The 27,834-nt window shown below is 53.0% G+C and overlaps 5 protein-coding genes across 6 annotated transcripts; 4 read left to right on the top strand and 1 right to left on the bottom strand.

Moving 5' to 3' along the window:
* Positions 1–751: 751 nt before the first annotated feature.
* Positions 752–8,298, top strand: LOC122750707 (homeobox protein otx5-like). Its single transcript, XM_043997497.1, has 4 exons — positions 752–878; positions 1,803–1,945; positions 6,628–6,779; positions 7,051–8,298. Exons 2-4 carry the CDS (start codon positions 1,834–1,836, stop codon positions 7,726–7,728), a joined length of 942 nt encoding a protein of 313 aa, XP_043853432.1. The 5' UTR covers positions 752–878; positions 1,803–1,833; the 3' UTR covers positions 7,729–8,298.
* Positions 8,299–13,206: 4,908 nt separating this feature from the next.
* On the top strand, positions 13,207–18,749 carry PRSS16 (serine protease 16). Its single transcript, XM_043999194.1, has 12 exons — positions 13,207–13,276; positions 13,380–13,528; positions 14,804–14,903; positions 15,194–15,323; positions 15,904–16,027; positions 16,271–16,348; positions 16,507–16,554; positions 17,246–17,515; positions 17,600–17,741; positions 18,055–18,234; positions 18,329–18,474; positions 18,616–18,749. Exons 1-12 carry the CDS (start codon positions 13,207–13,209, stop codon positions 18,676–18,678), a joined length of 1,500 nt encoding a protein of 499 aa, XP_043855129.1. The 3' UTR covers positions 18,679–18,749.
* Positions 18,750–18,847: 98 nt separating this feature from the next.
* Positions 18,848–20,616, bottom strand: ERICH4 (glutamate rich 4). The gene is made up of 2 exons (XM_043997968.1): positions 20,356–20,616; positions 18,848–19,296 (listed from the first exon to the last, which is right to left on the bottom strand). The coding sequence occupies exons 1-2, from the start codon at positions 20,515–20,517 to the stop codon at positions 19,129–19,131; spliced, it is 330 nt and encodes a 109-aa protein (XP_043853903.1). The 5' UTR covers positions 20,518–20,616; the 3' UTR covers positions 18,848–19,128.
* A 34-nt stretch (positions 20,617–20,650) lies between these two features.
* On the top strand, positions 20,651–24,663 carry DMAC2 (distal membrane arm assembly component 2). Of its 2 annotated transcripts, none has more exons than XM_043997967.1 (6): positions 20,651–20,789; positions 21,923–22,152; positions 22,598–22,678; positions 23,053–23,189; positions 23,278–23,440; positions 23,666–24,663. In XM_043997967.1, the coding sequence occupies exons 1-6, from the start codon at positions 20,775–20,777 to the stop codon at positions 23,862–23,864; spliced, it is 825 nt and encodes a 274-aa protein (XP_043853902.1). In that variant the 5' UTR covers positions 20,651–20,774; the 3' UTR covers positions 23,865–24,663. The 2 variants fall into 2 exon arrangements, with proteins under 2 accessions (XP_043853902.1, XP_043853901.1); XM_043997966.1 differs by lacking the exon at positions 20,651–20,789 and adding an exon at positions 20,863–21,018.
* A 581-nt stretch (positions 24,664–25,244) lies between these two features.
* On the top strand, positions 25,245–27,651 carry B3GNT8 (UDP-GlcNAc:betaGal beta-1,3-N-acetylglucosaminyltransferase 8). The gene is made up of 3 exons (XM_043996587.1): positions 25,245–25,437; positions 25,823–26,035; positions 26,313–27,651. Exon 3 carries the CDS (start codon positions 26,355–26,357, stop codon positions 27,546–27,548), a length of 1,194 nt encoding a protein of 397 aa, XP_043852522.1. The 5' UTR covers positions 25,245–25,437; positions 25,823–26,035; positions 26,313–26,354; the 3' UTR covers positions 27,549–27,651.
* The last annotated feature ends 183 nt before the right edge of the window (positions 27,652–27,834 follow it).

Raw genomic sequence — 27,834 nt, 5'->3', positions numbered from 1 at the left:
AAATATGGCACATATACAAAATAAAGGAATGAGGAGGAGTCGGTACAAAAGGGGAGGGGACTTCGAAGTGCCTCTTAAAAAGAGGTGGTAGGTCTGCTGAAGCTAAAAAGAAATCTTGTCTATTGGAGGTAAGGGTTAGGAACCTTTCAGGCACAAGAGGCTAGGCAGTTGGAGTGGGGTTTAGAGAGGGCAAACTTGCAAGTAGGCCAGGAGACGTGGAGTGGAGTAATGAGCGGTCATAGGTAATAGGGTGAATGAGTATGGCATTTGGGCAAGGAGATTTGTTAGGCTGACTTGTAAGAGATAATGGCGAATTGACAAGCATTTATTAAGTGACTAGTGTACTGGGTTTTCTTCAGGCTTTTTTCTAAGAAGAATAAGAATCCCAGGACACCAGAGGTATGGCAGATCACTGGGGTGGGTGGGGATGGATGACAGTTAGGATCTAGAACGTAGAGGGGAAGGAGTGGAAGACCCGGCAGGGCCAGGTCAGAGCCTAGGCTGCCTGCCCTTCTGGTGGAGACAGGGGGCTGGATGCAATTGCCCCATCCCCCAGTCCTCTCCCTTCCCTGTCAGCCCTGATTGCCAGGTCAATGTGGGGGGAAGGGAAGGGATTAGGGACCGGCTGGTTTCTCCACCCGCCCCCCCCCCTTCCCAATGTCACCTCCTGGTGCCAGGGAGAGGGAGAGGCAGCCTTCCCCAGGATTAGGGCCCAGGATCCAGGCCAGGCTGGGGTGACATCACTCAAAGACCAAGCTTAAAATCCCCAGGGCCTGGGTGACCACAGCTTTCTGCAGTTCCGACTCCCAGCTGACTGTGGGAGCTGGTCCCCTGCCCCTATCCGGGGGGCCCTTGAACTTAGTCTGGCCAGTAAGCAGGTGAGCAACCAGCTAATGGGGGAGGGTAGAGAAGACAGGGAGACCCTGGAGAGGTTAAAACAAGAAAGAGAGACCAACCCAGAGCAACCAGGTGGGCTGGGGACAGGGAAGACAATGGGAGAGAAACAGTGAGACTTCGATCCAGGGAGAGGTTGGAGAACAGACTGGGAGAGGGAGACTTTTTGGAAGGCAGAGGAGACAAAGCAGAGATGGGTAGAGTCAGAGGAATCACAGTTGGTACACGAGGGATTTAAGATCATTAGATGGGAAGCTTCCCGAGGACAGGGAGTATTTAATTTTGTCCCCTCTGTCCTCGGCGTCAGTGAGGGAGTGTTTCTATGTCGGCTGGAAGGGTTTGGATGGAGACTGGACAAAGGAGAGATTCTGAGAAAGAGAAGGGAATGGACGTAGTCTGGGCTTCCCTCCTAGCCCTCCAGGCCAGACTGGGTGGGGCCCCTAGGGTCCAGGTCTTGCCCGGCTAGCCCTCAGTGATTGTATTTAAATCACTCATTATGCTGCAAACACGTACTCACTGGCTGTAAGCTGGAGAACACTTCTTTTCTTGGAGGGAGTCTCCCTCCATATCTCTGAATTTCTCTCCTTGTGTCTTATCTCATCCAGAAGGTTTCTTGCTAACTCTGGCTCTTCCCATCCCTCCTCGTTCAAGTCTCTGACTCGCCCTGGGTCTCTGAATCTCTCCTCCTTTGGATGTAGCTTTCTAAGCCCCTCTCCTCCCTTCTTCCTCTTTCTCCCCAGGTCTCTGGGTCTGTGTACCTGCTAGGTGCTTTCCCACCACCAGACCTTTTTTCCTGAGGGAGGGGCTCTACAGTCTCCCTCTCCTCTTCTGCTTTCTTCTCCTCCCTGACTGCTTGGAGGTGGCTGATTTACAGCCACCCTGACTAGCCACTCCTACCATTCCTTCAGCCTGGACCCCTGGATCCCTGGTTCTGGGAGCATGATGTCCTCGTACCTCAAGTCGCCCCCACCCCATTACTCAGTCAATGCACTGGCCCTGGCGGCACCTGCCTTGGAGATTCTACATGGCACAACTACCGCCGGCTACTCAGGTGAGTTACTGGATCAAGTATGCCCTGGGAGGGGAGGAAATTGGTAACAGATGCGTTAAATTAGTCCTTACAAACTCTGAATGGGAGAGAGACTTCTATAATCCCCTTTGCCTTCTAAATTGTTTAGTTTTGCTGCCCCAAACTTAGGGAACAGACTGAGGTCAAGAGACACTGTGATTCCCAAAGCTACACTCTGAGGGAAGGGAAAGGAGAGAGGAAGCAGAGAAAAAGGGACTGTGGAAGGAGACTGGAAAAGAACAGAAATGATGAGGCATGGTGAGAAACAGATGGGAAAGAGAGCAGAGCAAATGCAAGATAGGTCTCATTGAGGGAGAGAGGATGTGATCAAAAAATAATCACTAACACAGCCTAATTCTAATTCTCACTATCACTCTGTGAGGCGGGAGCTATTATTTTTGTATTTCAAGTGGGAAACTGAAGCTGCTGGTTAAGTGACTTACCTAGGGTCACACAGGTATTAGGGGGGACATTGTTCTCCTTTTGTAGATAAACGGGAAGCTGCCTCTGGATTCGAACTCGGGGTAGTCCTCTATCCATTGTGCCATTTGACTGTTAAAAGGGATTTCAAAGAACATAGGGGAAATGGAAGGGGAGATACCAGAAGGAGGGCAAAGAGGGAAGAGCACTCGTGCAATCTTGTTGTCAATATTTCTGGGCTTACAGTAATCAATACAAACCCTGGTGGGACAGGTAGTCCAAGCTTTTAATCTGGGAGCTCAGGAAAATGCCAGAGCTAGAATTTGCTTATAGATTTGACAGATTCTAATGTTCTCTTTGCAATGTGTGTGTGTCTGTGTGTGTGTGTGTGTTGTGGAAAAGATGGAGAAATATGGTAGGATTGGGTGAAAAGCCAGATATACCCAAAGAGTAACCACTGATAAATTGATATCATTGTGGAAGGAAGTATTTAGTGGAGTTTTAAAGTGATCTGTGCCTGTGTTAGTCAACAAGCATTCATTAAGCACCTACTGTTAGCTCAGCAAGCCTGGGGATCTGTACAAAGAAGGTGGGATTTTAGTAGGCACTTTAAGGAAGAGATGAGGATAGAGAAGATTCTGGATGTGAGAAATAGCCAGTGAAAATGTCCAGCACCTAACCAGGATCAGTATAGAGTGTCACTGAAGCTGAGTATTGGTGGTGGGGAGGCTGGAAGTGCCTTGAACATCAAATATAGGATTTTATATTTGTTCCTAGAAGGGATAGAGCAGATAACTCAGTCCATCAAAGTATTGCTACTTTGCCGTCCTTAGAATAAACCCCTTTTAATTCTCTTTGTCCTGAGTGGGGAAATGATAATGATAAGGGCCTACACCAGAGAGGTGTCCGTGTTGGAAGAGAGAAGGGGATGATGTACGTGAGAGATGTTACAAAGACTTGGCAACAGATTGGATATGCGGGATGAGAGAGTGAGAAGTAAAAGGTTAGACGTGGGTTTCCAAGTTGCTAACCTAAGTGACTGAGAAGATGATGGTACCTCTGATCCGCACAGGGAAGGTAGGAAAAGAGGAGGGTTAGTATATCAGGAAGAGGGTTTTTCACGATCAAAGGAGGGCTGCCCAATAGGTCCAGAAGGTTGAGGAAAGAAAAGGCCATCAGATTTGGCAAATCAGAGAATGTTAGTAACTTAGGGCAGTGTGTTTGTTGAATGATTAGGTCCGGAAGTCCTGAGTTAAGAAGAGAGCTATTGTTACGAAAGACTTTGGATCTGCTTATCAGACCTGTAAGTGACTGTTTGCCTCTAGATAGTAGATAAAGATGATCGAATCTAGAATCCAAAAGATCTCACCCTAGAAAATCTTCCGGTGATTGATTGGAAAATGCTTTGGAAAATCACCTTCCCAAATGCAAAAAGTGCAGGAGGCTTGGCCAGACCAAAGTTTGCCCAGAAAAGGATGTGGGAGTTAGCAGGGACTGCTGTTACTGAGTTGAGTTTGAGTCACATGTGATTCTTTATGACCCCACATTTGGGGTTTTCTTGGCAGAGGTACTAGATTGGTTTGCCATTTCCTTCTCCAGCTCATTTTATGGCTGAGAAAACTGAGGCAAACAGGGTTAAGTGACTTGTCCAGGGTCACATAGCTAGTGTCTGAGGTCAGATTTGAACTTCGATCTTCTTGACTCCAAGCCTGGCCACCTAGCTGTGTGGACTACAAGCTCATTAACAGTTCCCTGTGCCCATTGGCCTGTCAAAGGCCAACTTGGCTAGTACTGGCCTAGTATAGGTTTGGTTTCATGTCCATGGCATCTGTCTCTTTTGAGAGATTTAGTGGCTGATTACACTTGAAAGGAATAGAACCTGGAGTAAGGAAGGTGAGAGTTCAAATCCAGGTTCAAACACTAGCTGTGTGACCCTGAGGTGAGTCAAACTCTGCCTCAGTTTCCTCAAATGTAAAATGGAGATCTTTGGGGGGGGGGGCAGGACAATGAGGGTTAAGTGACTACTTGCCCAGGGCCACACAGATAGTGTCAAGTGTCTGAGGCTGGATTTTAACTCAGGACCTCCTAAATCCAGAAAATGGAGATCTTAACAGCACCTTCCCAGGGTTGTTGTGAGGATCAAATTCTTTTGTGTGTGTGTGTGTGTGTGTTTTCGGTTTCTTTTTTTTTTTGTTTGGTGGCTCAAACTCCATACTATTTGTAAATTGCTTAATAGAATTCTATGCCTGGCACATAATAGAGAATGGTTATTCCTGTCTTCCTTCCCCCCGGAACAACCACCCCTAGTACCCTTCGAAGCTTTCTGATTTCCCTCACCTGCAGTCATCTCACTCTAAACTGCTCTGTATTCATTTTGTGTCTGTCCTGTGTTTACTTATCTATGGGCAAGTTTTTTCTACTCTGGGGGACCTTAGCTCCCAGAGGGTAGGGTCTGTCTGGACTTTGGGGGTTTGTAGCAACAGGACTGGGACTTCAGACACTTGTTGACTGATTGTGCTGGATTAGGGAGACATTCTTCCCAATACATGAGTGTATTTGAAGTATTTTATCCAGTTAGGCACAGTTTGAGAGAAGGGCATTGATGAATTGGAGAGCTTCCAGAACAATGAAGATCTAGATCATGCCTTATGAGCAAACTGGGGTTGTTGAGCCTGGGGGAAGGGAGAGCTTAGTTAGAACTGCTCTTGGGTGAACGACTACAGTAGCTCCCAGAAGATAGAGGGGGAGAGCACTGGGTAATGGTGGGCTTAAACATGTGGAAAAGTTATTTGATGAGACCTCTCCAAAAGTGGGGATTCTCCATCAGCAGGAATTCAGCCATGTGTTCTCTTTGAGTTAAGGGTTGGGCTAATTGGCTGCTTGCTTCCTTTCCAACTCTCAAAATTCTGAAGTCTTCATTTTTCAAAGAAAGGAAGTCGAGGGCCAGAGAAGAGACTAAAGACTTCCTGAAAGTTATGAGAACTTTTTTCTCAGGGAGAAGGGTCTTTTGGCTCCTAAATCTAGACTTATCCCAGAGCACCTTCACTGTCTTCTTAGAGTCTTCTTTGTTTTGTTTTTTTTGTTTGTTTGTTTGTTTTTTAGTGAGGTAATTGGGGTTAAGTGAATTGCCCAGGGTCACACAGCTAGTAAGTGTTAAGTGTCTGAGGCCGAATTTGAACTCGGGTCCTTCTGACTCCAGGGCCAGTGCTCTATCCACTGCGCCACCTAGCTGCCCCCTTAGAGTCTTCTTTGAGAACTTGATGCTATCCCCATTTTCAGATGAGAGAACTCTGAGACCCATTGCAAGAAAAAGAAAGATATGCCCAAACAAGTCAAGGGGACCAGAAGCCAGGTCTTCAGACTCTCGGGTCCAAAACTTCCTTTTTTTTTTTTGGCAGGGCAATGAGGGTTAAGTGACTTGCCCAGGGTCACACAGCTAGTAAGTGTCAAATGTCTGAGGCTGGATTTGAACTCAGGTACTCCTGAATCCAGGGCTGGTGCTTTATCCACTGTGCCACCTAGCTGCCCCACCCCCTCCCAAACCTCTTTTCCACCATATCCTATGGCTTCTATTGGGGAAGGAAAAGAGGTGGAGAGGAGATTGAGGAGAAAAAGATCTCCAGTCTTCAAGGATTGGAAGGGACATCATTTGGAAGAGAGATTAGTTTTATTTGCTTGGCCCCCAGTGGGCAAATCCAGAAGCCCTGGATGGAAGGTATCAAGGGCCCCATCTAGGTTTGATGCCAGGGCAAACTCACAATTGCAGCTGTCAAGGGGTGGACTGGATGCCTTGAGTTGAGGCATGTGGGCTCCTCCTCCATGGAGGGCTATAAGACTCCAAAGATGGGCTATATAGCTCTGATCTATCAGCTCCATTTGAAGGGATCCCGGCAAGGTTGTTGAGGTGAGCCTTCCAGCTTTCATATCCTGTCATTGGAGGAAGGGGAAGAGGGAGAACAAGGAGTGATAGACAGGTGACGGGGAGAGGAGCATGGGGAGAAAGCAAGGAAAAGGAGGAATGAGGGAAGGGGAAAGGATAAAAAGAAAAGAGGAGGAAGAGAAAAAAGGGGCGAAACAAGAGAAATAGATGAGAGAGGAAGGAGAGGCTACAGAAGGGAAAAACAGATGGCTCAGAGAAGAGGAAGGGGACAGGAAAAGGATGAGGATAGGACAGTGGTGGCCTGGCCCCCCCAACCCTAGTTTCCCCATGTGGCTTCTGACTGGTGCCATCTTCCCCTACCCAGGGACGCCCAGGAAGCAGCGCCGAGAGCGGACCACATTCACTCGCGCTCAACTCGACATCCTGGAAGGTCTTTTTGCCAAGACTCGGTACCCTGATATCTTCATGAGAGAGGATGTAGCAGGCAAAATCAATCTACCAGAATCTCGAGTCCAGGTCTAGACTTTAATGACAACCCCCGCCCCGCCCTGCACTCCCTTCTACCGCAGAGTCCCTTGTCCTCAAACCTGAAGTCTGCCTTTCACCTTGATCTCATTGGAAATGGTCCTGAGTCACCTAACCATGGCTGCCATCCCCATTAAATGCCCGGGGTGGGGGGAGGGGAAGGGGAAGAATTTGAACCCAGGTGCATCCTGACTCCCAGTCTACTCCACCAAGTTGCCTTGGTCTTCCCATTCTAAATCCTATGCTCCCTGTTCCCCTCCAGGTGTGGTTTAAGAACCGCCGAGCAAAGTGTCGACAACAGCAGCAGCAGCAGCAACAGCCAGCAGGTGGAGGGACATCCAAGGCCCGACCCGCCAAGAAGAAGGGCATCTCCCCACCCCGAGGTGGAGCAGAGCCGGGGCCAGAACCACCAGGCCCCTACAGCCCAGCTCCAGCTCCCTCCACCACTCCTCCTTCAGCATCAGTATCCATCTGGAGCCCTGCCCTCTCCCCTCTGCCAGACCCTTTGGCAGCAATGGGGGCCGCAGGGGGTTCGTCTGTCTGCACCCAACGGGGTCCTGGGGCTTCTGTTGCTGCCCCCTCTTCCTATGCGCTGACCTACGCCCCAGCCCCAGCAGCCTTCAGTGCCTCTTCCTCGCCCTATGGGAGTTCTAGTTCATTTTTTGGGGGTCTAGACTGCAGTCCCTACCTCTCACCCATGGGGTCTCAGCTGGGCGGACCTGGTTCTTCCCTCAGCCCCCTTCCTGCCCCTGGCATGGGGCCCCACTTGGGCCAGTCGCCAGCCTCCCTGTCAGGTCAGAGTTTTGGGGCTGGGGGCCTGGGCTTCAGCCCCGTGGACTGCTTGGATTACAAAGACCCCAGCTGGAAACTCAATTTTAGCACAACAGCTGATTGCCTGGATTACAAGGATCAGGGCTCATGGAAATTCCAGGTGTTATAGATGAGGGAAGGGAGAATTTAGGTCCTTCCCTTCTCCAGCTGAACCTGCTAAGATTCCTTCTGATTGGTGGAAAGAACTTTTCAATTTGGATTCAGGATCCTGGTTGCCCATGGATCACCTTTGTAACCTTAAACGATCCTCTTCTCCTTCCTTCATCTGTTTCCCCTTCTACGAAATTTTTTTTGGGGGGTGCAGCTAGTTGGTCCCCAAGGTCATTACTAGCAAGCTTACAATGGAAGGAAAAGGTTATTTTGGTTTGGCCTGGAAATAAGGATCTTGATTTTGGATCTTGGATACCCTAACATGCTATGATTTAGAAGAAATGAAAATTCTCAAAGGTCATGGGCTCTACCCCCAATAGAACTTAGATGATCAACTTTCTTGCCCTTCCCCTACCCAAGTAGGAAATTTTGGGCAAGTGACCTCTCCTTGGTGCTGAAGTGGAAGGGGCGCCAGCACCCTTTTTGAATCTGGACTATACCATTTACAGCATGTAGGACCTTGGCCCAAGTTAGTTCCTGGTATCTCAAAGACTCTGGTTTCCTCAAATCTAAAATGAAGGGGATTGGACTTGATGGTGGTATCTGATCCCTCCTACTTTTAAAATGACAATTACATTGGGGGCAGCTAGGTGGCACAATGGATAAACACCAGCCCTGGATTCAGGAGGACCTGAGTTCAAATCTGGCCTCAGACACTTGACACTTACTAGCTGTGTGACCCTGGGCAAGTCACTTAACCCCCACTGCCCAGGGCCGCCCCCCCCCCCCATTAATTAATTAATTAAATAAAATGACAATTACGGGAAATGATGCTCAGGAAAAACAAAACAACTGAACCTGGAAAGTCACCTTATAGAATACTGGAAAGTAACCTTATAGAATCCTTCCAAGAAATCTTCCCAACCTGCAACAACAAAAAGCCCACAGAAATTCACACTACAAACTTCTGAACTTCAAAGGGCTGGCTCAGCCGCAGACAGCCCCATCATGAAAACCTCACCGACCGTGACCACCTTCAATGCAACTGTACATAGGCCAAGAACTGGGGGGGTGAGGGGGGTTGGAATTTCATGCCAGTTGGGGCCCACAGACTCTTGAGACAGGAAAAATTAAGGAAATCTAGCAGTGGGAGCTTAGTTTTTGGTTTTTAAAGGCAATCATGGTTAAGTGACTTGTCCAGGGTCACATGTCTACTAAATCTCTGAAGTCTAATTTGAACTCGGGTCCTCCTGACTGCAGGACTGGTGCCTCTATCCATTGCACCACCCAGCTGTGCTTGGTGTTTTTTTTAAATGTTGGGAAAAGTTGTTAAGCTCTTTTGAAGTGGTAGGTGAGCTTGGAGTTGGTGGAATGTTCTTGCTAAGCCATGAAGGACGGTCTTACTTCACCCCATGTTACTGTCATCAGGGGAGCCTGGTTGGGGTGTTGTTGAGTTCATTTTTCGGTCATTGGTTGATCTGAGAGTTTGAGGCTGTTTGCTTCGGGGTGTCTGCAAGTGGGAGGAGGGAAATGAAGACATGAAGGCTTAGACATCACTATTCATCTTCTTGGTTCTGCTACGTCTGGATGAGGACCCCGGTTTCTCTGCAATGCAATTTGGACTAGATGGTCCCTAAAGGTATTTAATAAATACCTGCTATGTATCAGCTAGGTGGCACCATAGTGCATATGAACTGGAGTCCCGAAGAGTCATTTTCCTGAGTTCAAATCCAGCCTCAGACACTTCCTAGCTGTGTGACCCTGGGCAAGTCACTTAACCCTGTCTGCCTCAGTTTTGTCCTCTGTAAAAGAGCTGGAGAAGGAAATGGCAGACCATGCCCAGTATCTCTGCCAAGAAAACCTAAATGGGGTCATGAAGAGTTGGACATGACTGAAAAATGTGCTAAGCCAAGGATATGAAAGCCAGGCCTGCCCTTGTAGTCTTAACTGGGGAGACAACATGGGAACCACTGTACAAACCAACCATGGAGAAGATGAATAGGAGATGGTCAGCCACGGGGAGACACTGCAAATAAGGACTGGGAAGGGTTTCTTGTAGAAAGCAACATTTTAGCTAGGTCCTGAAGGAAGTCCTGAGTGAGGTTGGGGCAAGGGAGAGCTGGGAATATGGATTTTCAAGGAACAACAAAGAGGCCGGCCTAGGAACATGGTATAAGAAGACCCGAAAAGGGTGTGGGGTCCTGGAAGGTAGAGAAAGTCAAAGGATGTGGTTTCAAATGTATGGAGACCTCATCTGAAGACACAGAATGGATTGCAGCAGACCCGGAAGGTCCCTTCCAAAGAGTGTGTATCCTTGGGTGTGTCTTTACATATTTCCAGTTACTTGTTAGCCCTTCTCACAGACCCATTTTTCCTCAGGGCATTTTCATTTCCCTAGGATCTGGAGAAGTCCTGACCTGAGAGCGTGTCCTCACCTATTCCTTCCCAGAGCCTCACTACTCCCCACCCCACCCTGCCCCAATTTACCACCTAGATAATTATTTTGAGTCAGCATATAGTGAGAGGACCTTTCCTCCCCCACAATGTTATCCATTTCAATAAAAAAAAAAAAAACAAAATGACCCTTGAGAATCTGGTTTATTGGGAAGGTAAAGGGGATGGAGGGAGGGGAGAAGGGAGGCCAGGGACCTTCCTCATTAGTTCTGTGTCTGTCCTTACCTCTTTTTTTTTTTTTAAAGTGAGGCAATTGGGGTTAAGTGACTTGCCCAGGGTCACACAGCTAGTAAGTATTAAGTGTCTGAGGTCGGGATTTGAACTCAGGTACTCCTGACTCCAGGGCCAGTGCTCTATCCACTGCGCCACCTAACTGCCCCATGTCCTTACCTCTTAAATTTACTCATCCCTCTTATTTCTGAACCTTTCTGGCTTCCATGGTCTCCAACCTTTCCTATCTGTTTCTCCAGCTCCATCTCTTTCCAACTGCTATATTCCCCACCACCCACCCCTTTTTCCTATGGCACCTTATTTCTATCTCAGACATCTTTCTTGGTGCTATCTCCTTAACATATGCAGCCAGGTCGGCCTGGGCCACAAACCAGCCCAGACTCCCTCCCTCCCCACCATGATCTAATTTTGCAAACACCAGCTCCAATCCTCTTAGCCTGGCCTGTCCCTGGGGCCTTCTCAGCAGGTTGGAGGGGATTTGGGGGAGGGAAGGGTGGCTGAGCCTGCTGGGAAATGGGGACACCAAGTCCCCATCCTGTTGAAACAAGAACATTTGTAGCTGCCCCAGTGACAACTGGGAACTCAGCAGAAAAACCAGACCAGCCTGGCTGTGGAGAAAGGCCCTTCATGGTCAGGTACTCCCAGCTGACTGGGCTTTCCAAAGGACGCTGGTCAGAGACTTGTATATGTCCAAGGAGCAGAGACATAGCACAGGAAGCTTCTTACCTGCAACTTTAGGCATCTCTGCCTGTGAAAATGGTCCTTTTCACCTCCAGATTTAGGGTTCTAGGACTTGAGCTTCCTGTCTCTCATCCCTAGTGCACCCTGTAATATACAAATGCAAGCACAGTTGTTCTGAGAGGTGACCCAGACCCAGGGTTCGGTTTTGTCCCATATATTTAAAAAGCAATTAAGTCCCTTGGCCTTTCCGTAGTGTGTCCAGATTACTAGACTGAGAACTTAGAAAGGGGTAGCAAGCCATCCAGGGCAACCTCCTCATTTTACAGACGGGGAAACCGAGGTGCAGAGAGTTTAAGATACAAGGTCACAAAAAGGATATTCAAGGACATGGCTGCAGTGCCCAAGACTAGTATTGTTTCTACTATACCATGAAAACCTTTTTCATGCAGTGTTGTAGAGTCCCAGAGAGACCAGTCTTGGGTCATAGAGGACGCTCCTCCCCCTCCCCTTATGAGAGGGAGGGGGTAGATTAATTGAGGCTTTAATCCACCTAATCCCTGGGACAGATGGAGGAGGGAGAGCAGGGGGCAATGCTGGCCAAGTTCAGGGCCTTCCCCCTCCCCTTGCTGGACCAGGCTCCCTCTGAAAACACGGCTCCCCAGGAGGTTTCTGGGTTATGGGGCAGATTTGGGAGGGGCCTCACTCCCTTTGCTAGAACGTTCCTAAGTATTTTCTCTGGGTGGCAAGCTGGGGCAGATGTCTGTAGTCCCCCAACCAGGGGCCAGAGCCATGGCCAAAACTTGGGGGAGGCTGAGGGGACAAACGGAAGATTTGGGGACAGAAGGGAAAGACCAAGGGATCTCTAGAGAGAGGAAGTTGGAGGACAAAGATGGAGAAAGGAGGGCTGGTGGGTACAAAGGGGGGCAGGCCCCCATCTCTTTTCCCCTGGATTGTTATAATAGCCTTTTAGTTGGTCTCCTCTACCCGGCTGCCAAAGCATGGTTCTGCCCATGTCACCTCTACCGCTCAAGTCCCCTTCACATCTTTGCACTGGTGGTCCCTCATAACAGAACTGCCCTTCCTCTTCACCAGGGATCCAATGGCTTCCTTCCAAATTCCACTCCACTCAGGGGGCAGCTAGGTGGTGAAGTAGATAGAGCACCGGCCCTGGAGTCAGGAGTACCTGAGTTCAAATCCGGCCTCAGACACTTAACACTTACTAGCTGTGTGACCCTGGGCAAGTCACTTAACCCCAATTGCCTCACTTAAAAAAAAAAAAAATCTCTCTTCAAATTCCACTCAGATGCCACCTTCTATGTGACCTGGCTTGGACTCTTGGCTCTACCACTGTCTGCTTATTGAATCAATCATGTAACCTTTTTTTTTTTTTTTTTGCAGGGCAATGAGGGTTAAGTGACTTGCCCAGGGTCACACAGCTAGTAAGTGTCAAGTGTCTGAGGCTGGCTTTGAACTCAGGTCCTCCTGAATCCAGGGCCAGTGCTTTACCACTGCGCCATCTAGCTGCCCCCCATGTAACCTTTCTGAGACTCAGTTTCCTCTTTTATAAAACAGGGAGGGAGGTGGCTTCTAGAATCTTGCTCAGGGGCAGCTAGGTGGCACAGTGGATAAAGCACCAGCCCTGGATTCAGGAGGACCTGAGTTCAAATCCAGCCTCAGACACGACATTTACTAGTGGTGTGACCCTGGGCAAGTCACTTAACCCTCACTGCCCTACCCAAAAAAAAAAAAAGCTGAAAAGTATCTCTATATGTAACTAGACAATAATAGAATCTTGTTCAGCTCTAAATCTATGATTCCATGGTCCTAGTACTGAGAGAGAAGATGGGGGGAAGAAAAGAGACTGGGGAGGGGAGTGGTCAGAGACTAAGAGATGGCAGCGGAGGAAGAAGAGCCTGTGTTTGGGGAGTAACCTGAGAAGGGGATGCTGAGTCTGTAGAGGTCCAGGCAGGAACCCCCTGGGCTTTGAGGCGTCCCTGGTGAGCGTGGGCTGTTTCTAAAGACGCTTGTCCAAGCTAGGGGCTGGTCAGAAGCCAATGGGGGGATATTATAAGGTGTCCCCCGGGGGTTACCCAGACACCTATATCCCTCTGCTCTCTGTGGTATCCGGGCGATGGCTCCTGCTGCTGCTCTCCTGCTGGGTCCATTCCTCTTGGCATCCCTCTGGGGGGTCTCCACTGCAAGTGTGTGTCTCCCCCCCAACCCCACCAAGTCTGGGGACACTGGATGTGGAGATGCCTGGATCTTCCAGGCTGAGCCTTTGCTTTTCCTCTCATTCTTTCCCAGGGTCCCTCTTGAGCCGGCTGGGGGACCATGTCCAAGAAGTGCAGGCGAAGTTGGGCCAGAGGCTGGGGGAGCCGAGTTTGGCGAGGGAGGGCTGGCTCTGGCAGCCCCTGGATCCTTTCAACAGCTCTGACCAGCGCTCCTTCCTCCAGGTCAGCCTTGGCCCTGGTGGCCTCTCTCTGCCCCAGATCCCTGCCTCCCCCCACCTCAGGGCCTTCCCTCAACTCTACCAGCACTGATTACTCAGGAAATCCTCCCCAGAATTCACCTAACCCCAGTGAGGCCTCAGTCCAGGCCTGTAACCAGGTACACATCCTTTCCTCAGCAAAGCAGCCCAGCCCCCCAAACTCTTTCCACACCTATCGTAGTGCCCAGGCCCTTATAGCTTTCCTCCAACCTTTCTCCCTGGACCCTATAGTCTCTACCTAAATAAATCTCTAAGGCCCAAAGTTTTCTCCCCCACAATTCTTCCCAGACTCAAAATTCCCCATCCTCTCCTCTCCCTAGATTTTCCCCCAACCTTGGTCAGCCAGGGTCTGATTTTTCTTCCCCTACCCCTTACCCCAATCCCACTCAGGGCCAGTCCCACATTTTCTCCCCAATAAAATATGCGAAGGATGAAATTGTCTTACCCACTAGACCTGCCCCAGGTTGAGGTTTTTTGATTTTTTTTTGGTGAGGCAATTGGGGTTAAGTGGCTTGCCTAGGGTCACACAGCTAGTAAGTGTCAAGTGTCTGAGGCTAGATTTGAACTCAGGTCCTCCTGACTCCAGGGCTGGTGCTCTATCCACTGTGCCATCTAGCTGCCCCTCAGGTTGAGTTTTGATGACGGTCCAGACGCAATAGCTGTTGTCTAGTCCCCTGGGATTGCCAACTCCAAGGTAGCAGATGGGGTTCTGGGACATAGACCTGCTAGGCAATTCCCACCATTGCCCTGGGGCCCAAGACCAATAGGGAAAACAGATGGTTAGGGCTTGATGCTCAGAAAGGTCATATAATTTTCAAATTTTCAAATTTTATATTTTTTTGAATGTAGTAAGATCATATAATTTTAATGGGATTGATGGCCATATAGTCACCAGAAAATTGGTACAGGGTGGGGCAGCTAGGTGAGGCAGTGGATAAAGCCTCAGCCCTAGATTCAGGAGGACCTGAGTTCAAATCTGACCTCAGACACTTGACACTTACTAGCTGTGTGACCCTGGGCTAGTCACTTAACCCCAATTGCCTCACAAAAAGGAAAAAAAAAAAGAGAAAGTTGGTACATGGGTGGATGAGTTACTTCACCTCTCTTTGCCCCAGTTTCCTAATCCATAGAATGGGTGGTGGGGAAGAAAGTAATGTGCAAACCTTGAGGGGCCAGAGAAATGAGGTTAGTTGTTGTCTGTCCTTGGGTGCTGAGTGTGACTGCTTCCTCCTCCTGTCAGCGATACTGGGTCAATACCAGACATTGGAGGTCCCCAGATGGCCCCGTCTTCCTGCACATTGGGGGTGAAGGCAGTCTGGGGCCAAGCTCTGTGCTTAAAGGTATGACAGCCTGCAGATGGGAACCCTTGGGCCCTGAGAGGAGGGAACCAAGCTTAGAGAGCGAAGCCCTGAGGAATTGGGAGGTAGTAAGCTCCCCGTTGTTGTTGCGGTCACTTAGGCTGAGGCTGGATTGTATGGAAGGGATTCCCATACAGGATGGACTAGATGCTTGGTCACTTAGGCTGAGGCTGGATTGTATGGAAGGGATTCCCATACAGGATGGACTAGATGCTTGTGAATCGGTATGGGGCGCGGGGGAGGGGGTCACTTCCATCATGTCCTTCCCTCAGGTCACCCTGGGGCCCTGGCCCCACACTGGGGGGCTCTGGTGGTATCCCTGGAGCACCGATTCTATGGACGCAGCATTCCCCCAGGAAGCCTAGATGTAGCTCAGCTCCGCTTCCTGTCCAGCCGCCATGCGTAAGTAGGTGTTGGTGAGGGGAACAAGGGAGAATGAGGAGTATCTCTATTTCCCCCAGTTCTGAGGGGCCCTGCTGGGATTCCCTCCAACACCTGAAAGCCTTTTTGTTTAAACTGGCTTCTTCCCACCAGGATGAGAACCTTCACCTTCCTAGGGTGTGAGCTCCTCATTCACCTTGGATTTCTTCTGCCTGGGAGGGTGCTCTGGGCTGGGGACATGGGGGTCCCGACCTATGGAGGCCTGAGCTGCTCCAGCTGAGTTCTCAGGATCTGTCTGTGTTTAGCTCAAGAATATTCCAAAGATTGGGGATTTGCCAATTGTCTATTTCTCTCCTGATGTCAGTGCTTTATCCACTGCACCACCTAGCTGCCCCAACAACCTCTTCCTTTTGTGAAGGAGGAAAGTGAAGTGAGTTAGTTGACTTGTCCAAGGTCAAACAAACAGCTGGCAAGCAGCAGAATCAGGATGGGTACCCAGGTCTTTCTTGTAACTTCAGATCGAGTGTTTGTCCACTGGATCACACTCTCTGCGCCTCTATACCTTGTCTGTCTCTCTCCTTGCTCTGTCTCCCATCCTCAGCCTGGCTGACGTGGCCTCTGCCCGCATCCATCTCTCTCGAATCTACAACATTTCAGCCTCCAGTCCCTGGATCAGCTTCGGAGGCTCCTATGCTGGCTCCCTGGCTGCCTGGGCCCGGCTAAAGGTTCAGGAACCTCTATCTCCAATCCCTGGTGGGTGGTTGAGGGCAGGGAGGAAGGGGTGGGGGTGGGAGAGACTGAGCCTAGGATGGAGAAATCATCCAAGATTCAAGCGATGACCTCCATGGGCGGCCCAAGTCTGAGCTCCATGACACAGACCTGGGTAGAAGGTGAGTTAGCCATTCTGGGGGAGGGGAGGAGGGGTATCCGATGGACTCATGAGCCATTCTTCACCCCTATCCTCCCAGTTCCCCCACCTCATCTGGGCAGCTGTGGCCTCCTCAGCTCCTGTGCAAGCCCAGCTTGACTTCTCCAGTTACAATGAGGTAACTAGAGAAATCAATCAGGAGAGTGGGGCTGGATTGGGAGGGGGCTAAAGAGGGGGCGGAGGCTGGGATTGGGGAGGAGCTGTGGAGGGAGCAGGGACTGGGGAAGCAGTGTGAAGGCCAGATCCAGGAGCCACTGCCCTGCTTTCCACCCCCAGGTAGTCTCCAGAAGCCTGGCTGACCCTGCCGTGGGTGGTTCCCCCGAGGTACTCTCCCTGGGCCATCTGGGCATCCCAGGCGGGGACCTTTAGAATGTAAATTTCTTGGGAGGAGGAATTGTTTCATTTTGTTATCACTGAACTGGCTGGGGCAGATATTTAATATTTGCTTGCTGGGTGGTCCAGGGGAAGGAAAAGAATGCATTGAAAACACCTGCTGATGATGCCTTAGGGACCCAAAGACAAAAGTGAGACCATCTTTGCCTGAAGGGAAACATTAACATTCTAATGGGGGTAAACTACTTTGGGGAGTGGTAGCCTGGGAAGGGAGGTTTGCCTAGGGAGTGTCCCGCATGGAAAGTGAGCCATCTATTTCCATAAACACTGCCGAAGTGCAAGTTCTAGTCTGTTCCTGGATGACCTTGAGAATTTCTCTTCTCTGGGTCTCTACTTTCTCATGCAGAAAGTGGCTGGTCAAACACTTTTATAACCCGTGTGGCCTTGACCAAAGTATTTCACTTCCTGGGCCTCAGTTTCCTCTTCTGTAGAGCTGGGGGGAGGGGATGACAAGAGCCTCCGAGGTCCTTTCCAGCTCCTTACTCTGGTGCCTGGTTCCTGATAATGGGGGACAGGAAGGAGGAGGGCAGAGACAACCCAGGTTTCCATAGCTACAGACAAGCCCTGTTCTTTGGGCACAGTTGAGGGAGGAAGGAATTCTGACCGACTTCTATCTTTGTAGTGCCTGGGGGCTGTGGCCCAGGCCTTCTCTGAGCTAGATGCTGGCCTATCTGAGGGCAAGGCTGTGCTGCAATCAGAGATGAGGGCATGTGGGCCCCTCGAGGCCCCTGAGGACCAGGCTGAGCTCCTGGAGCAGTTGGAAGGACTGGTTGGGGCAGCTGTGCAGTATGACCAGCAGGTTGGAGTTCCCCTGGACGTGAGAGGTCTCTGCCACCTCATCCTGGCCAACCAGAGCAGAGGGCCCCTTTCAGGACTGCAGGATGCCATCCGGGTAAGGGTCCAGCCCTAGCATGGGGGCTGCTGAATGTCTGAGGACCCAGCTTCCTCCCTGACACTCAGGCGTCCTTTCCCAAAGCTTGTGCTGCAGACTCTGGGCCTCCCATGCCTGCCCAGCTCCAAGGCAGCTGCTGTGGCTGAACTGAAGGACACCAATCCACCGGATGTGGGCCTAGGCTACAGGCAGTGGTTCTATCAAACGTGTACAGAGTTTGGATATTGTGAGTGACCCTCTCTCCATCGGCTCTGAAAAGCCCAAGAGCCCAGACAAGGCACAACATCTCATTGACCCTGACATTCTGCCCACACACGTGTAATGAGGACCCTCCTTTCTGGAGTCAGGGAACTCATGCCACCCATATCTGTGCTTGGGGTCCATAGACAGTACCGCTCTGTGCACGCATCCCTCGCAGAATCACAGAGTTTCCCAATTGGACAGCGTAAGAATCTCCCACAAGTGGTCTTCCACCCGTGAATATTTGCTGGGTGGCCCTGGGAATCCTTCCCCATATTCTCCTTCCTCTGCCCTGTCAGATATCACCTGCAAGGACCCCAGCTGCCCCTTCTCCAGGCACAAGAGGCTGTCAGCCCAGCTTCAGCTGTGTGACCAGGTGTTTGGGCTCTCGCCGGCCTCCGTGGCCAAAGCTGTGAGCCGGACCAACACCTACTATGGTGGTCTGAGGCCAGGGGCTACCCGTGTGTTCTTTGTCAATGGTAAGGGGTGGACTGGAGCATCCGGTGACCATTCCTCTGAGTCACCCTTACTTGTCCCCTCTCTCAGTACCTCCTTTCTTCTACCTGTTCCTAGGTGATATTGATCCTTGGCACGTGCTGAGTGTGCTCCAGGCCCTTGGACCCTCAGAGCCAGCCATGCTCCTGAGGGGCACGTCTCACTGTTCAGACATGGCTACACCCCGGCCCTCAGACCCACCCAGCCTACACCTAGGGCGCCAGGTTAGCAGGGACTGATTTGGGGCGGGCAAATCTATTTTCAAGGCCATGCCTTTCCTACCTCTAAATCAGAAGGGAAATAATGGCGGTGGTGGTGGTGGCAGTTGGGGATTCAATTCTAACTTTTTCCTTCCTCCTCAATAGAAGATTGCCCAGCAACTTAAGGTCTGGCTCCAGGAGGCAAAACAAGATCTGGGCAGTCCTTGAGCTTCGGCAGGAATGCCCAAACCACCTGATGATCAGCGAGCCTTCAGAACACCCCTGACCAAGGTCACGTTACTCTACTTAAGACTCAGTTCCCTTGTCTGTAAAAGGAGGGGGGTCAGACTAAGAGATGTATAAAATCTCTTGAAGCTCCATCTCCACGGATGGAATCTTTGAACATTTGGATCTCATTTATTAACATCTGCATATAATCACCGAGCACTTATGCCTCACCTGCAAACATCGAAACCCCCAAAAGTCTGTTTCCCCCCAGAAAATGCCCGTGCCGCCATCATCATCCGTATTGATTGTGCCATTCCCTCCTCTGCAAACAGCAGCATCTCTGTCCCCTACAGGGCCAGGACTCAACAGCCTTGCTTTCATCTTGTATCTCATTGGGTTTGGGGCTCTGAGTAGGGTCCAGGGAGGGCCTTTCCCGGGGCTCCCCGCTGCTCAAATTGTGATTTCAAAGTCTGGGATGAGCCAACCTGATGGAGGGGCCCCTGGCCCCCCTCCTTCCTCATCCAAGTCGACCTCTGTCTCTTCTCGAAGCGCCTGCATCTCTAGACCCAGGGTGCACAGCTGGTCAAACAGCTGTACGTCCATCCTCCGCAGGCTCCACTGTTGGGGAGGGAGAACGCTAGTGAGGGGAAGGGGGAGCCAGCCACTCTTCCTAGGGCAACCCCTGCCCTCCCCTAGCAGTTGTTTACTGGGGCAGGTATAACCTGCCCCGCCCTTGCCTTCCTGCCTTAGGGACCCGCTCCCCCAGACCCCTTCTCACTGGAGCACACATCTCTTACTGGCTCTGTCTCCTCCTGCATTTCTGGGTATCTCTTTCCTCTCTCTACAACTGTCTCTCTGTTCCTAGCCCTGTTTTTATTAGTCCACACAATCTCTTAAAGACAATCCAAGGCAGAAAGATTGGGAGGGGGGTGTTAGTGTGAGAGACAATCCCCAGGCCTGGGGCAAGGCACCTCCTTTCCTCCTTCCTCCATCTCATCACCTCGCCCCTCCCCCTCCCCTTTGCCTTTTCCTTTCTCCATATCTACTCTGGTTGTCCCAGACTGTCCCAGTGTCTGCCTCTCTCCCTTGGTCTGTATCTGGGTCCCCAGAGCTGCGTCCCTGTGACAGATGTGTGATGGGTTTGCTTGGGTCCTCCCTCCCTTGCCCTTGGTCAGTCTCCCTCTGCTGGTCTAACTCCTATCCCTCTCTCACCAACCCAGTATCCTTGAGTCTCTGTCTATTCACCTCTCTCTCTCTCTGTCTCCGTGATTCTGTGTCTATATGCCTGTATCCATCTGTGTAGTTATCTTCATCATCTCTGTACTTTGATGTCTCTCTTTATGTTTGTCTCTATTTCTATCTGTCTTTGTTTTGGTGTCTCTGTGTGCCTGTCTCCCCCCCCCCCCTTTCTCTTTCCTCCCCATCTCTGTCTCTGCCTCCCTTTCTCTCTCTCCTTGCATCTTTCTGTTTCTCTCTCTTCCCTCCCATCTCTGACTCTATCTCCCCGAATCTATTTCTTTCCCTATCCTTCTCTGTTTCTCTCCCTCCATCTTTTTCTCTGCCTTCCTTTCTCTGTCTCTCTCCTCACATCTGTCTCCCCCCATCTCTCTCGCTCCACCCCCATCTTTATCTCTCCCCAGGTCTCTCTCTCTCTCTTCCACCCCATCTCTCTCTCACCAGTTGCTCCCACAACCAGACCACGCCATCCTCAGCACGGGGGCCCCCGGGTCCAGCTCCTGGAGAAGTCCAGGCCCCGCTGGGGTCTCTCAGGGCGCGAGGAGGAGGACCCAGCCCCAGCGGGGCTAACCCAGCCCTGGTCAGCCGCCCCCAGGCCTCCATCCTGTGCTATCGGGGTCACTAGATCACTCAGGGCCAAAGTCCGCACTGCCCAGATTCCTGTTGCCTACCTACCCAGAATCCCTCCTGCTGCTGTGGGGCACCCGAGGGGCCGTGGTTGCGGCTGCCCCCAGCAGCAGGAGGGATGGAGGGCAGACTCTAGGATGGACTTTTGGGGGGGGCTGGAGGGAAGAGAGCACCGGACTCCCGAAAGATGCTGAATTAGGAGGCACTGGCGCCTTTAAGAAGGGAAGGAACCAATGAATGACCCAAAGGTGGGGCTTCAAGGGGGGGGTGGAAGAGGTTGCTTGTCTATTACCTAGAGGCGGGGCCTCAAGAGAGGAGGTAGAGTACGATCGCAAGGGCTGACATTGGGGAGGGAGGATCCAATAAATGTCAGAGGGCGGGACTTCAAGAAGGAAGAGCCAATGACTGAGCAGTTGCGAAGGAGAGGCCGGCTGACTTTGGTCAGAGGAAGGAACCAAGATGGCGGCGCCCAGGGCGGTAGGTTTCGAGATTGATTAAGAGTTTCTCCCGAAGGGAAGCGACTCCTGGGATCGTGTTCTTCATAAGCTCTTCCCGCAAATACCTACAATGGGACACTGGATCTCAGAGAGTCCATGAGCCTCCGTTTGAGTGGGGGGGGGGGTCGAGCCCCAGACCAATGGGGGACACCGAAGGTCGGACTTTGGAGTAGGACAATGGTCAGAGGTACTGGGTGGGATAGCCAATAAGAATAAGAAAGAGCAAGTTGAAAGACCAATGAGAGTATAAGGGGAGCGGGCCAAGCAGCCAATGGAAATTTAAGTGTGCCGATGTGCAGAAAGAAACAGGGGCGGGCGAGTTGTCAAGCCAATGCGGGGGACGGGGAGAGATGAAGACCCAATGAGAGCACGTGGGGTAGAGTTTCTCCACCTAAGAGGCGGGGCTTAGAGGAAGTGGGGGAGGGCAAAGCCGGGGAGGAGCCTCCAGGACGGGCAAACAAAGAGGCGGAGCTAGCGAGCAGAGGGCTGCCCTGGGGGCGGAGCCTTTTGGGGGAGGAGCAGCAGGACCCAGAGGATGCATCTAGAAGATACAAAGCGGGATACGCCCGGGGGCGGAGCCTCACTGAAAAAGGGGCGGGGCGGGGAGCAGGGGGTGGGCATCAGAAATGGGTGGGATTCGGGGGTACATTTCTGCTTTGGGGAAGATTCAGGGGAAAGTTGGGGTGTCGAAAATGTGGGGTCTGGGAATCATTTTGAAATTTAAGAGATAATTGTGAATTCACATGTAGAATTTGGGAATTTAAGTGGTTCAAGAAAAATTGGAGAGTCTGGGGTCCCCTAGGGAATTTAGGGGGTGATGAGCCTCGGCTTCCCCAGGGTGCCTGTCACCAGACCTCTCTCTCCTCCCTCCTCTCTGTCTCTAGCTTCTTAGAGCAGGATACCAAGCGTGGAGGGGAGGAGGGACCCCCAGGACCCTGAGCAGCCAGAGTCATCTTGGCCAAGGCCCTAACCCCAAATATGACCTGAAGGCGAATCCCAGCCGTGCCCCCCAGCAGGGCCTGATGGCCTGGATGGCCTCTCGATTCTACGACATGGAGCAGTTTCGAGAGTGGATTTTCCAGTTCTGGAGTTGGAACCTATATAGGAAAAACAAGTGAGCCCTTGGTGAAAGTCTTTGAGGGGTGGCGAGGCCGGCAGGGCCACACTTAGGAAGCGAGTCACTCGAGCTTAGAACCAGAAAGAAAACTAAGAACTGGAAGGACTTTTGGGGGCCCCGGAGTCCAACCCCCTTCTTGTACAGAGGGGGAAGCTGAGGCTGTTTTGCTTTACTGATAGATAATTGTCCTCGTGCCTCCAAGGGTGGCCCACACTATCCTGTAGCCCAACTGCCCCCGGGCTACTCCCTCAAGGGTCCCATCCTTGGGGTGCTGCCCTTCCTAGAGGCCTCCTCCCCCTAGCACCCACTCGGGCAATCTTGTTGCCAAATTTGACCCAAGTACAAGAGTGTTTATGTGCGGGGGTGGGGGTGGGGGGAGAATTCCCCATTCCCCAGCCATCCCTTCCCCACTCTGAATGAGCACCCCTCCCCTTCAACCCAGGGTCTTCAGCCATACACTGAAACACCATGGCCCCAACGTGGCAGCCGCTCACTTTGTCCTGACCCAAGGCGGAGCTGTCAGGTAAGGAAGCTCAAGCCTTTTGAAGGGAAGGGTTCCCCAGGAGATTTGGAGAGATTCGGGATATCTAGGGAACTTGACAGGCTTCCTCTGGGTAATGGGGGGGGGGGATCGGGGAGACTTGGGTTTGAAGGAAATAAGCATTTCTATGCGCTTGTTGTGTGCCAGGCTAAGTGCTTTACAGATATTCTCTCACTTAAGGTAGGCCTCAGGCAGTGGGATCTTGGGAGGCCTTGAATGACTTGGGATCTAGGAAGAAGGGTTTGGAGAGACTTGGGGGTGGGGTGATGCTGTAGAAGCAGGGATGGGATATGCCCAAATTGGGATTTGTGGGGAGCACAGAGTCACCGCACTAACTTCCCTCCCTCGGCCCTCAGGTTCCAGGACCAGGAGTGGATCCTCCCCCGAGACAAGAACCAATTCCTTCGGAACTGTTCTCACTTCCAGAGACTGCCCCTGGAGGAGGTGGACGCCAGCGGCTGTGTCATCAACTACTATGGGCTGGAGAACCTGGGTGAGGGAGCTGGCCAGGTTGGTGTTGGAGGCAGAAGTGGGCAGGAGGCTGGAGCCTGGCAGTCACCTTGTCTCTCCCCTCTGGCCAGTGTTCCTGCCCCGGCTGCGATCCCTGAAGCTGTGTGGCTGCCCTAATGTGGACGACTGGTGCTTGAGCCGCTTGCACTCTCTGGGGGACTGCCTGCAAGAGCTCTCGCTGGCTGGCTGTCCCCGGGTCACCGAGCGAGGCCTCGCCTGCCTCCATCACCTCTGGTAAGAGATGTGGGCCCTCCCCAAGGAGCTGTGTCCTCCTCACCTCCTGACCTCTCCCCCCTGCATCTCTTGCTTGGGGCCCTGTCCTACCTCCCTATTCAGAGCAAGCTTCCCCAGGGTGCCCGAGGCCTGGGCAGCAAGGGATGAAATGATGTGGGCATCAGGTTGGGTTTCCTGAGTCCCCCCCACATCTGCCCCTTCTCCTGCTCCAAACTGCTACTCCAGGAACCTCCGGCGTCTGGACATCTCTAACCTTCCAGCTGTGTCCAATAAAGGCCTAACCCGGATTCTGGTGGAGGAAATGCTGCCCGACTGTGAGGTGCTCGGGGAGGACTACGCTGAGGGGCTGGAGCCCCTCTCTGAGGAAGAGAAGGCTGCAGCAGGTGTGGCAGCAGCCACCCCCGCAGCCCCTGTGCCACCTTAGACGCTCTGGGAGCCCCTCTCCCTGCCCCCAGCTTCCTCATCACTTCCCCAGGCACCCCAAGAGACATCGCTGGCCTCAGGCTTCTGTGGCTACCCCTTCTCCCTTCTACTTCCAGGGCAAAGGTGGGGTGGGACACCCCATGGGGGATGGTTGTCATGGTTGTCCTGCTTCCCCACTAACAGCCCCACCCTGTTCTCTTAGCTTGTCTGCGATCCCAATACATGGGTGGTGGAGAGGCCCTTGTTAGCCACACTCATGCAGTTGTCCCCAGAATCCCCCCCACCACCCCAGTCCTGGGGTAGGGGGGCTGGTAATGGGAGTATGGGTGGGACAGGAGGAACATGAGTCAAGGGGGTGAGCCAAAGGGGGGCCCCTTGGGTGGCTGCCTCAGAAACCAGGGTGATGGCAGTGCAGGAGATGCTGAGGGCCCATCCCTCCTTCCTCCCAGCCTCCCCTGGGATGTGGTGTCTGAGTGCAGATCTGAGTCCATTAATTCTGGGCTGAGTTTCCCTCCTCTCCCCATGGGCTTCATTAGTCTGAGGGAGGGAGGGGGGCTGGGGCTCAGTCCCTCCCCGGCTGCCTCCACACACAGATAATAAACATTGTTGGAAACTAGTCTTAGGCCCTCCTGGGTGGGGAGGGTAGGCCGTTAGGGGGTAATGATGGTGGTAGTCGTGGTAGCTGGCCAGCTCTCTAAAGCAAAGCTTCTTAATCTGTGGGTCAAGACCCCCTGATGTGGGGGTTGCAAAGAATTTGGCAGCAATAAAAGGTTATGTATACCTTTTTTTGTATACCTATATACCTGGGGTTGTGTAAAAATGTCTTGGGTGAAGAGCGGTTTCGAGTGGAACAAGCTTAGAAAGTCCGGGCCTAGAGCCCTAAGCTCCGTCAACCAGGGCGGGGGCAGGGGAGGTGCCGTCATCGGCTCCATTTTACAGATGAGCAAAGTGAAAAGCAGAGCTGAAGTGACTTAGGGTCAAAGCTTGTAGATGGTAGCAGATAGGGTTGGGGTTAGGGAACCCCAGAACCAGCAGAAGCCTTTGCTCCCCGACTCTTGTCACAGCCTGGTCCTTCCCACTCAGACAAGAAGACAGGATTACTATACTGCTTGCCTTTTCCCAGGGAGGGGGAGAATTGGGAACTCAAAATGTGAAAAAAAAAGGATGTTGGATACAGCACACCAGTGGAGGGGGCCTTCCCCAGGGTCCCACAGGGCAGGGCAGTGGTGGTTGGGTAGATCCCGGCCAGGGGAGATGAGGCACCTGCATACTCCCTGAGTCCGGGAGGCACTAGTATTGTGTGGGGGTGGGGGGGCAGAAGCCCGGCATCCCCCCTATTCCTCTGAGAGATTCCTTCCTCTTTCTCTTACCCAGGGGGCAGTGAGGAAGTGGTTGTTGACAGTTGAGAGATAAGCCAGGGCACATACACCGTAGAGGCCCCAGTGGCCATTCTCTGATGCAAACACAGTCTTTCCCAAGGGGGCTGGAAATTTGTTAGTCACGGCAGGGAGAGAGTTAGGTGTGGGGTGTGGAGAGGTGGGTGGAAACCCGCCCAGGCCCAGTCAAGTGTCCAGGTATCTGATGGGGCTACCTGGGGGGGGGGGATGGGAACCTGATGGGGGGGGGGAGGGAGGAAGAAAGCCTATTCCCCCTACCCCCAAGGAAATGGGAGGGAGAGGTTGGACTCTGTTCCTTCTCTGCCCCGTCTCCTGCCCTTATCATTGCTGCCTCCCTCACCACTGACCAGATCTCCCTCTTTTGACTCACCCCATCAGGCCCCGGGTTCCCCGGAGCCATATCACCCCTTCCCTGGCACTCTCCTCCAACCTCCCGGTGTCCATGTCTCTGTGACTCTCTCCCTTTTGACCCTTTCCAGCCCCCCCCCCCCCGCCCCCGCCCCATCTCTCCCTACTTTCCCCATTTCTCTGTCTCTATCTCTAGTCTCTTCTCTCCTCTCAGGCCAGAGAACCAGCCCGAACACGCCCTCTCTCCTCTCGCCTCTCAGTCAGTATCTCTAGGTCTCCTCCCCAGCCCCGCCCCTGCCGCTCCCTGGCCCCTGGGGGCTCCCCGCTCCCCTCCCCTCCAGACTGACTCAGTCTGGGAGGGAGGCAGCTGCCGGAGGAGCCTGACTTGACCAAGGCTGGCGGGCCTGGCCCCGGCCCTGGCCCAGAAGTGAGTGCCAGGGGACCTGGATGCTTGGGTCCCCAAGCCCAGGGTCTGGGAGGAGGGAAGGAGAGAACCTGAGCTTGAGAAAGGCAGGGAAGCCCCAGCCACCGGGGCTCCAGGGTCCTGCTGGAGGAGGGGCTGGGAACTGGGGGCCCCTGAGTCCTGCAGGTGAGGGAGAGAGCCCCGGGCCCCTGCCTTCCCGGGCTGGAGCTGGATTCAGGGGCCCCTGGGCCTCCCTGGCTGGAGAATGTCCTAGCTGAGGGGGCCTCTGTTTCCTTTCCAGCTCCTGGGGACCCCCCCCCCGTAGCCCCGGGGGCCCCCTGCCATGCGCTGCTCCAAGTGTGTGCTCTGTCTCTTGGCTCTCCTCACCCTGCTGGCCCTCAAGGTTTACATCGAGTGGAGCTCGGAGCCACTTCGGCCCAAGAGACACCCAGAGGGGCAGGAATCGGAGACCCTAAGCAACCCCAGTGCCTTCACATTCGAGCCATCCCTTCCCGCCAACCTTTCTGGGCGCCTTGGCCAGACAGGAGCCCTGGCCACTGCCTACTGGAACCAGCAACAGCAGCTGTTCCAGGCCCTGCCCGGGGCAGGTGGCTCAACCACAGGGGACTGCCAGGCTTGGGGGAAGGCCGCGGCGGCCAAGATCCCTGACTTCACCTTCTACCCGGAGGCTCACCAGCGCTTCCTCCTCTCAGCCGCCTGCCGGGATTACCCGTGGTGGGTGTTGGGGTCCGTGGTCCCCAGCTGCATCGATGGGGATGCTCCCTACCTGCTGCTGGCCGTGAAGTCGTCTGCAGGCAGATTTGGGGAGCGCCAGGCCATTCGGGAGACGTGGGGCGGGCCTGAGGATGGAGTCCGCCTCCTTTTCCTCCTGGGCTCCCCTCAGGGAGAGCCGGGCCCAGACTTGGGGCCCCTGGTGGAGTGGGAGAGTCGGCGGTACCGGGACCTCCTGCTCTGGGATTTCCTGGATGTGCCCTTCAACCGGAGCCTCAAGGATGTGCTGTTCCTGCGGTGGCTGGCCCACCACTGCCCCCAGGTGACCTTCGTCCTCCGGGCAGAGGACGATAGCTTCGTCAACATCAAAGCCCTGCTGAAGTTGCTTCGGGGGCTGCCCCCGGCCATGGCCCGGGGCCTCTACTTGGGCCATGTCTTTGACCAGGCTTCCCCCATCCGGACCCCCAAGGGGCCCTACTACGTGCCTGAGTCCTTCTATGCGGGCCCCTACCCGGCCTATGCCAGTGGGGGCGGCTACGTGTTTGCCGGACAGCTGGCCCCATGGTTGCTGCGGGCAGCCGACAGGGTGGTGCCCTTCCCCATTGACGACGTCTACTCGGGCCTCTGCTTCCAAGCCTTGGGCCTGGCCCCCCAGAACCACCCCGGCTTCCTCACCAACTGGCCAACCCGAGGCAAACAGGACAATCCCTGCACCCACCAGCGCGCCGTGCTGCTTCAGCCCCGGGACCCCCAGGAGACCATTCGCCTTTGGAAGCTTATGCAAAACCTCCAGGTCCATTGCTGAGGCCGCAGCTTGAGAAGTTGCAGCCAGACCCGACCGACCGGATAGGGGGTGGGGTGACCTTTCTCTGCCCCTGGCCCTGCCCTCTCTTCCCAGCAGAGGCCTGGTCCCCCAGCTTGGGAGGGAGGGAGGGAGGGAGGGAGGCTGGGGGCCTGCTTGCACATAGCTGGGACTGAGGGTACAGGACCCAGACGGTCTCCATCCCAGCCACAGTGCCTTCCCGCTGGGGGCTAAGACGGCAAGGCTGTATGCGGCTTATATTTATTGAAAACCCCCTTCCTGAACCTAG

The sequence above is a fragment of the Dromiciops gliroides genome, chromosome 3, assembly GCF_019393635.1.
Source record: "Dromiciops gliroides isolate mDroGli1 chromosome 3, mDroGli1.pri, whole genome shotgun sequence".
NCBI lineage: Eukaryota > Metazoa > Chordata > Mammalia > Microbiotheria > Microbiotheriidae > Dromiciops > Dromiciops gliroides.
This window is presented reverse-complemented; position numbering and strand designations above follow the sequence as displayed.

Excerpts from the sequence above, each read along its gene's own strand:
- DMAC2 (XM_043997966.1), top strand. Across the intron at positions 22,679-23,052 it reads ACCCAAGGCGGAGCTGTCAG|GTTCCAGGACCAGGAGTGGA; the intron begins GTAAGGAAGCTC and ends CTCGGCCCTCAG. Across the intron at positions 23,190-23,277 it reads CTATGGGCTGGAGAACCTGG|TGTTCCTGCCCCGGCTGCGA; the intron begins GTGAGGGAGCTG and ends CCCTCTGGCCAG.
- PRSS16 (XM_043999194.1), top strand. The coding sequence starts at position 13,207 with ATGGCTCCTGCTGCTGCTCTCCTGCTGGGTCCATTCCTCTTGGCATCC. Across the intron at positions 16,028-16,270 it reads CTGCCTGGGCCCGGCTAAAG|TTCCCCCACCTCATCTGGGC; the intron begins GTTCAGGAACCT and ends CTATCCTCCCAG. Across the intron at positions 17,742-18,054 it reads GTGTACAGAGTTTGGATATT|ATATCACCTGCAAGGACCCC; the intron begins GTGAGTGACCCT and ends CTGCCCTGTCAG.
- B3GNT8 (XM_043996587.1), top strand. The coding sequence starts at position 26,355 with ATGCGCTGCTCCAAGTGTGTGCTCTGTCTCTTGGCTCTCCTCACCCTG.
- LOC122750707 (XM_043997497.1), top strand. The coding sequence starts at position 1,834 with ATGATGTCCTCGTACCTCAAGTCGCCCCCACCCCATTACTCAGTCAAT. Across the intron at positions 1,946-6,627 it reads AACTACCGCCGGCTACTCAG|GGACGCCCAGGAAGCAGCGC; the intron begins GTGAGTTACTGG and ends TCCCCTACCCAG. Across the intron at positions 6,780-7,050 it reads TACCAGAATCTCGAGTCCAG|GTGTGGTTTAAGAACCGCCG; the intron begins GTCTAGACTTTA and ends GTTCCCCTCCAG.
- ERICH4 (XM_043997968.1), bottom strand. The coding sequence starts at position 20,517 with ATGGAGGCCTGGGGGCGGCTGACCAGGGCTGGGTTAGCCCCGCTGGGG. Across the intron at positions 19,297-20,355 it reads TCTGGTTGTGGGAGCAACTG|TGGAGCCTGCGGAGGATGGA; the intron begins GTGAGAGAGAGA and ends CCTCCCCAACAG.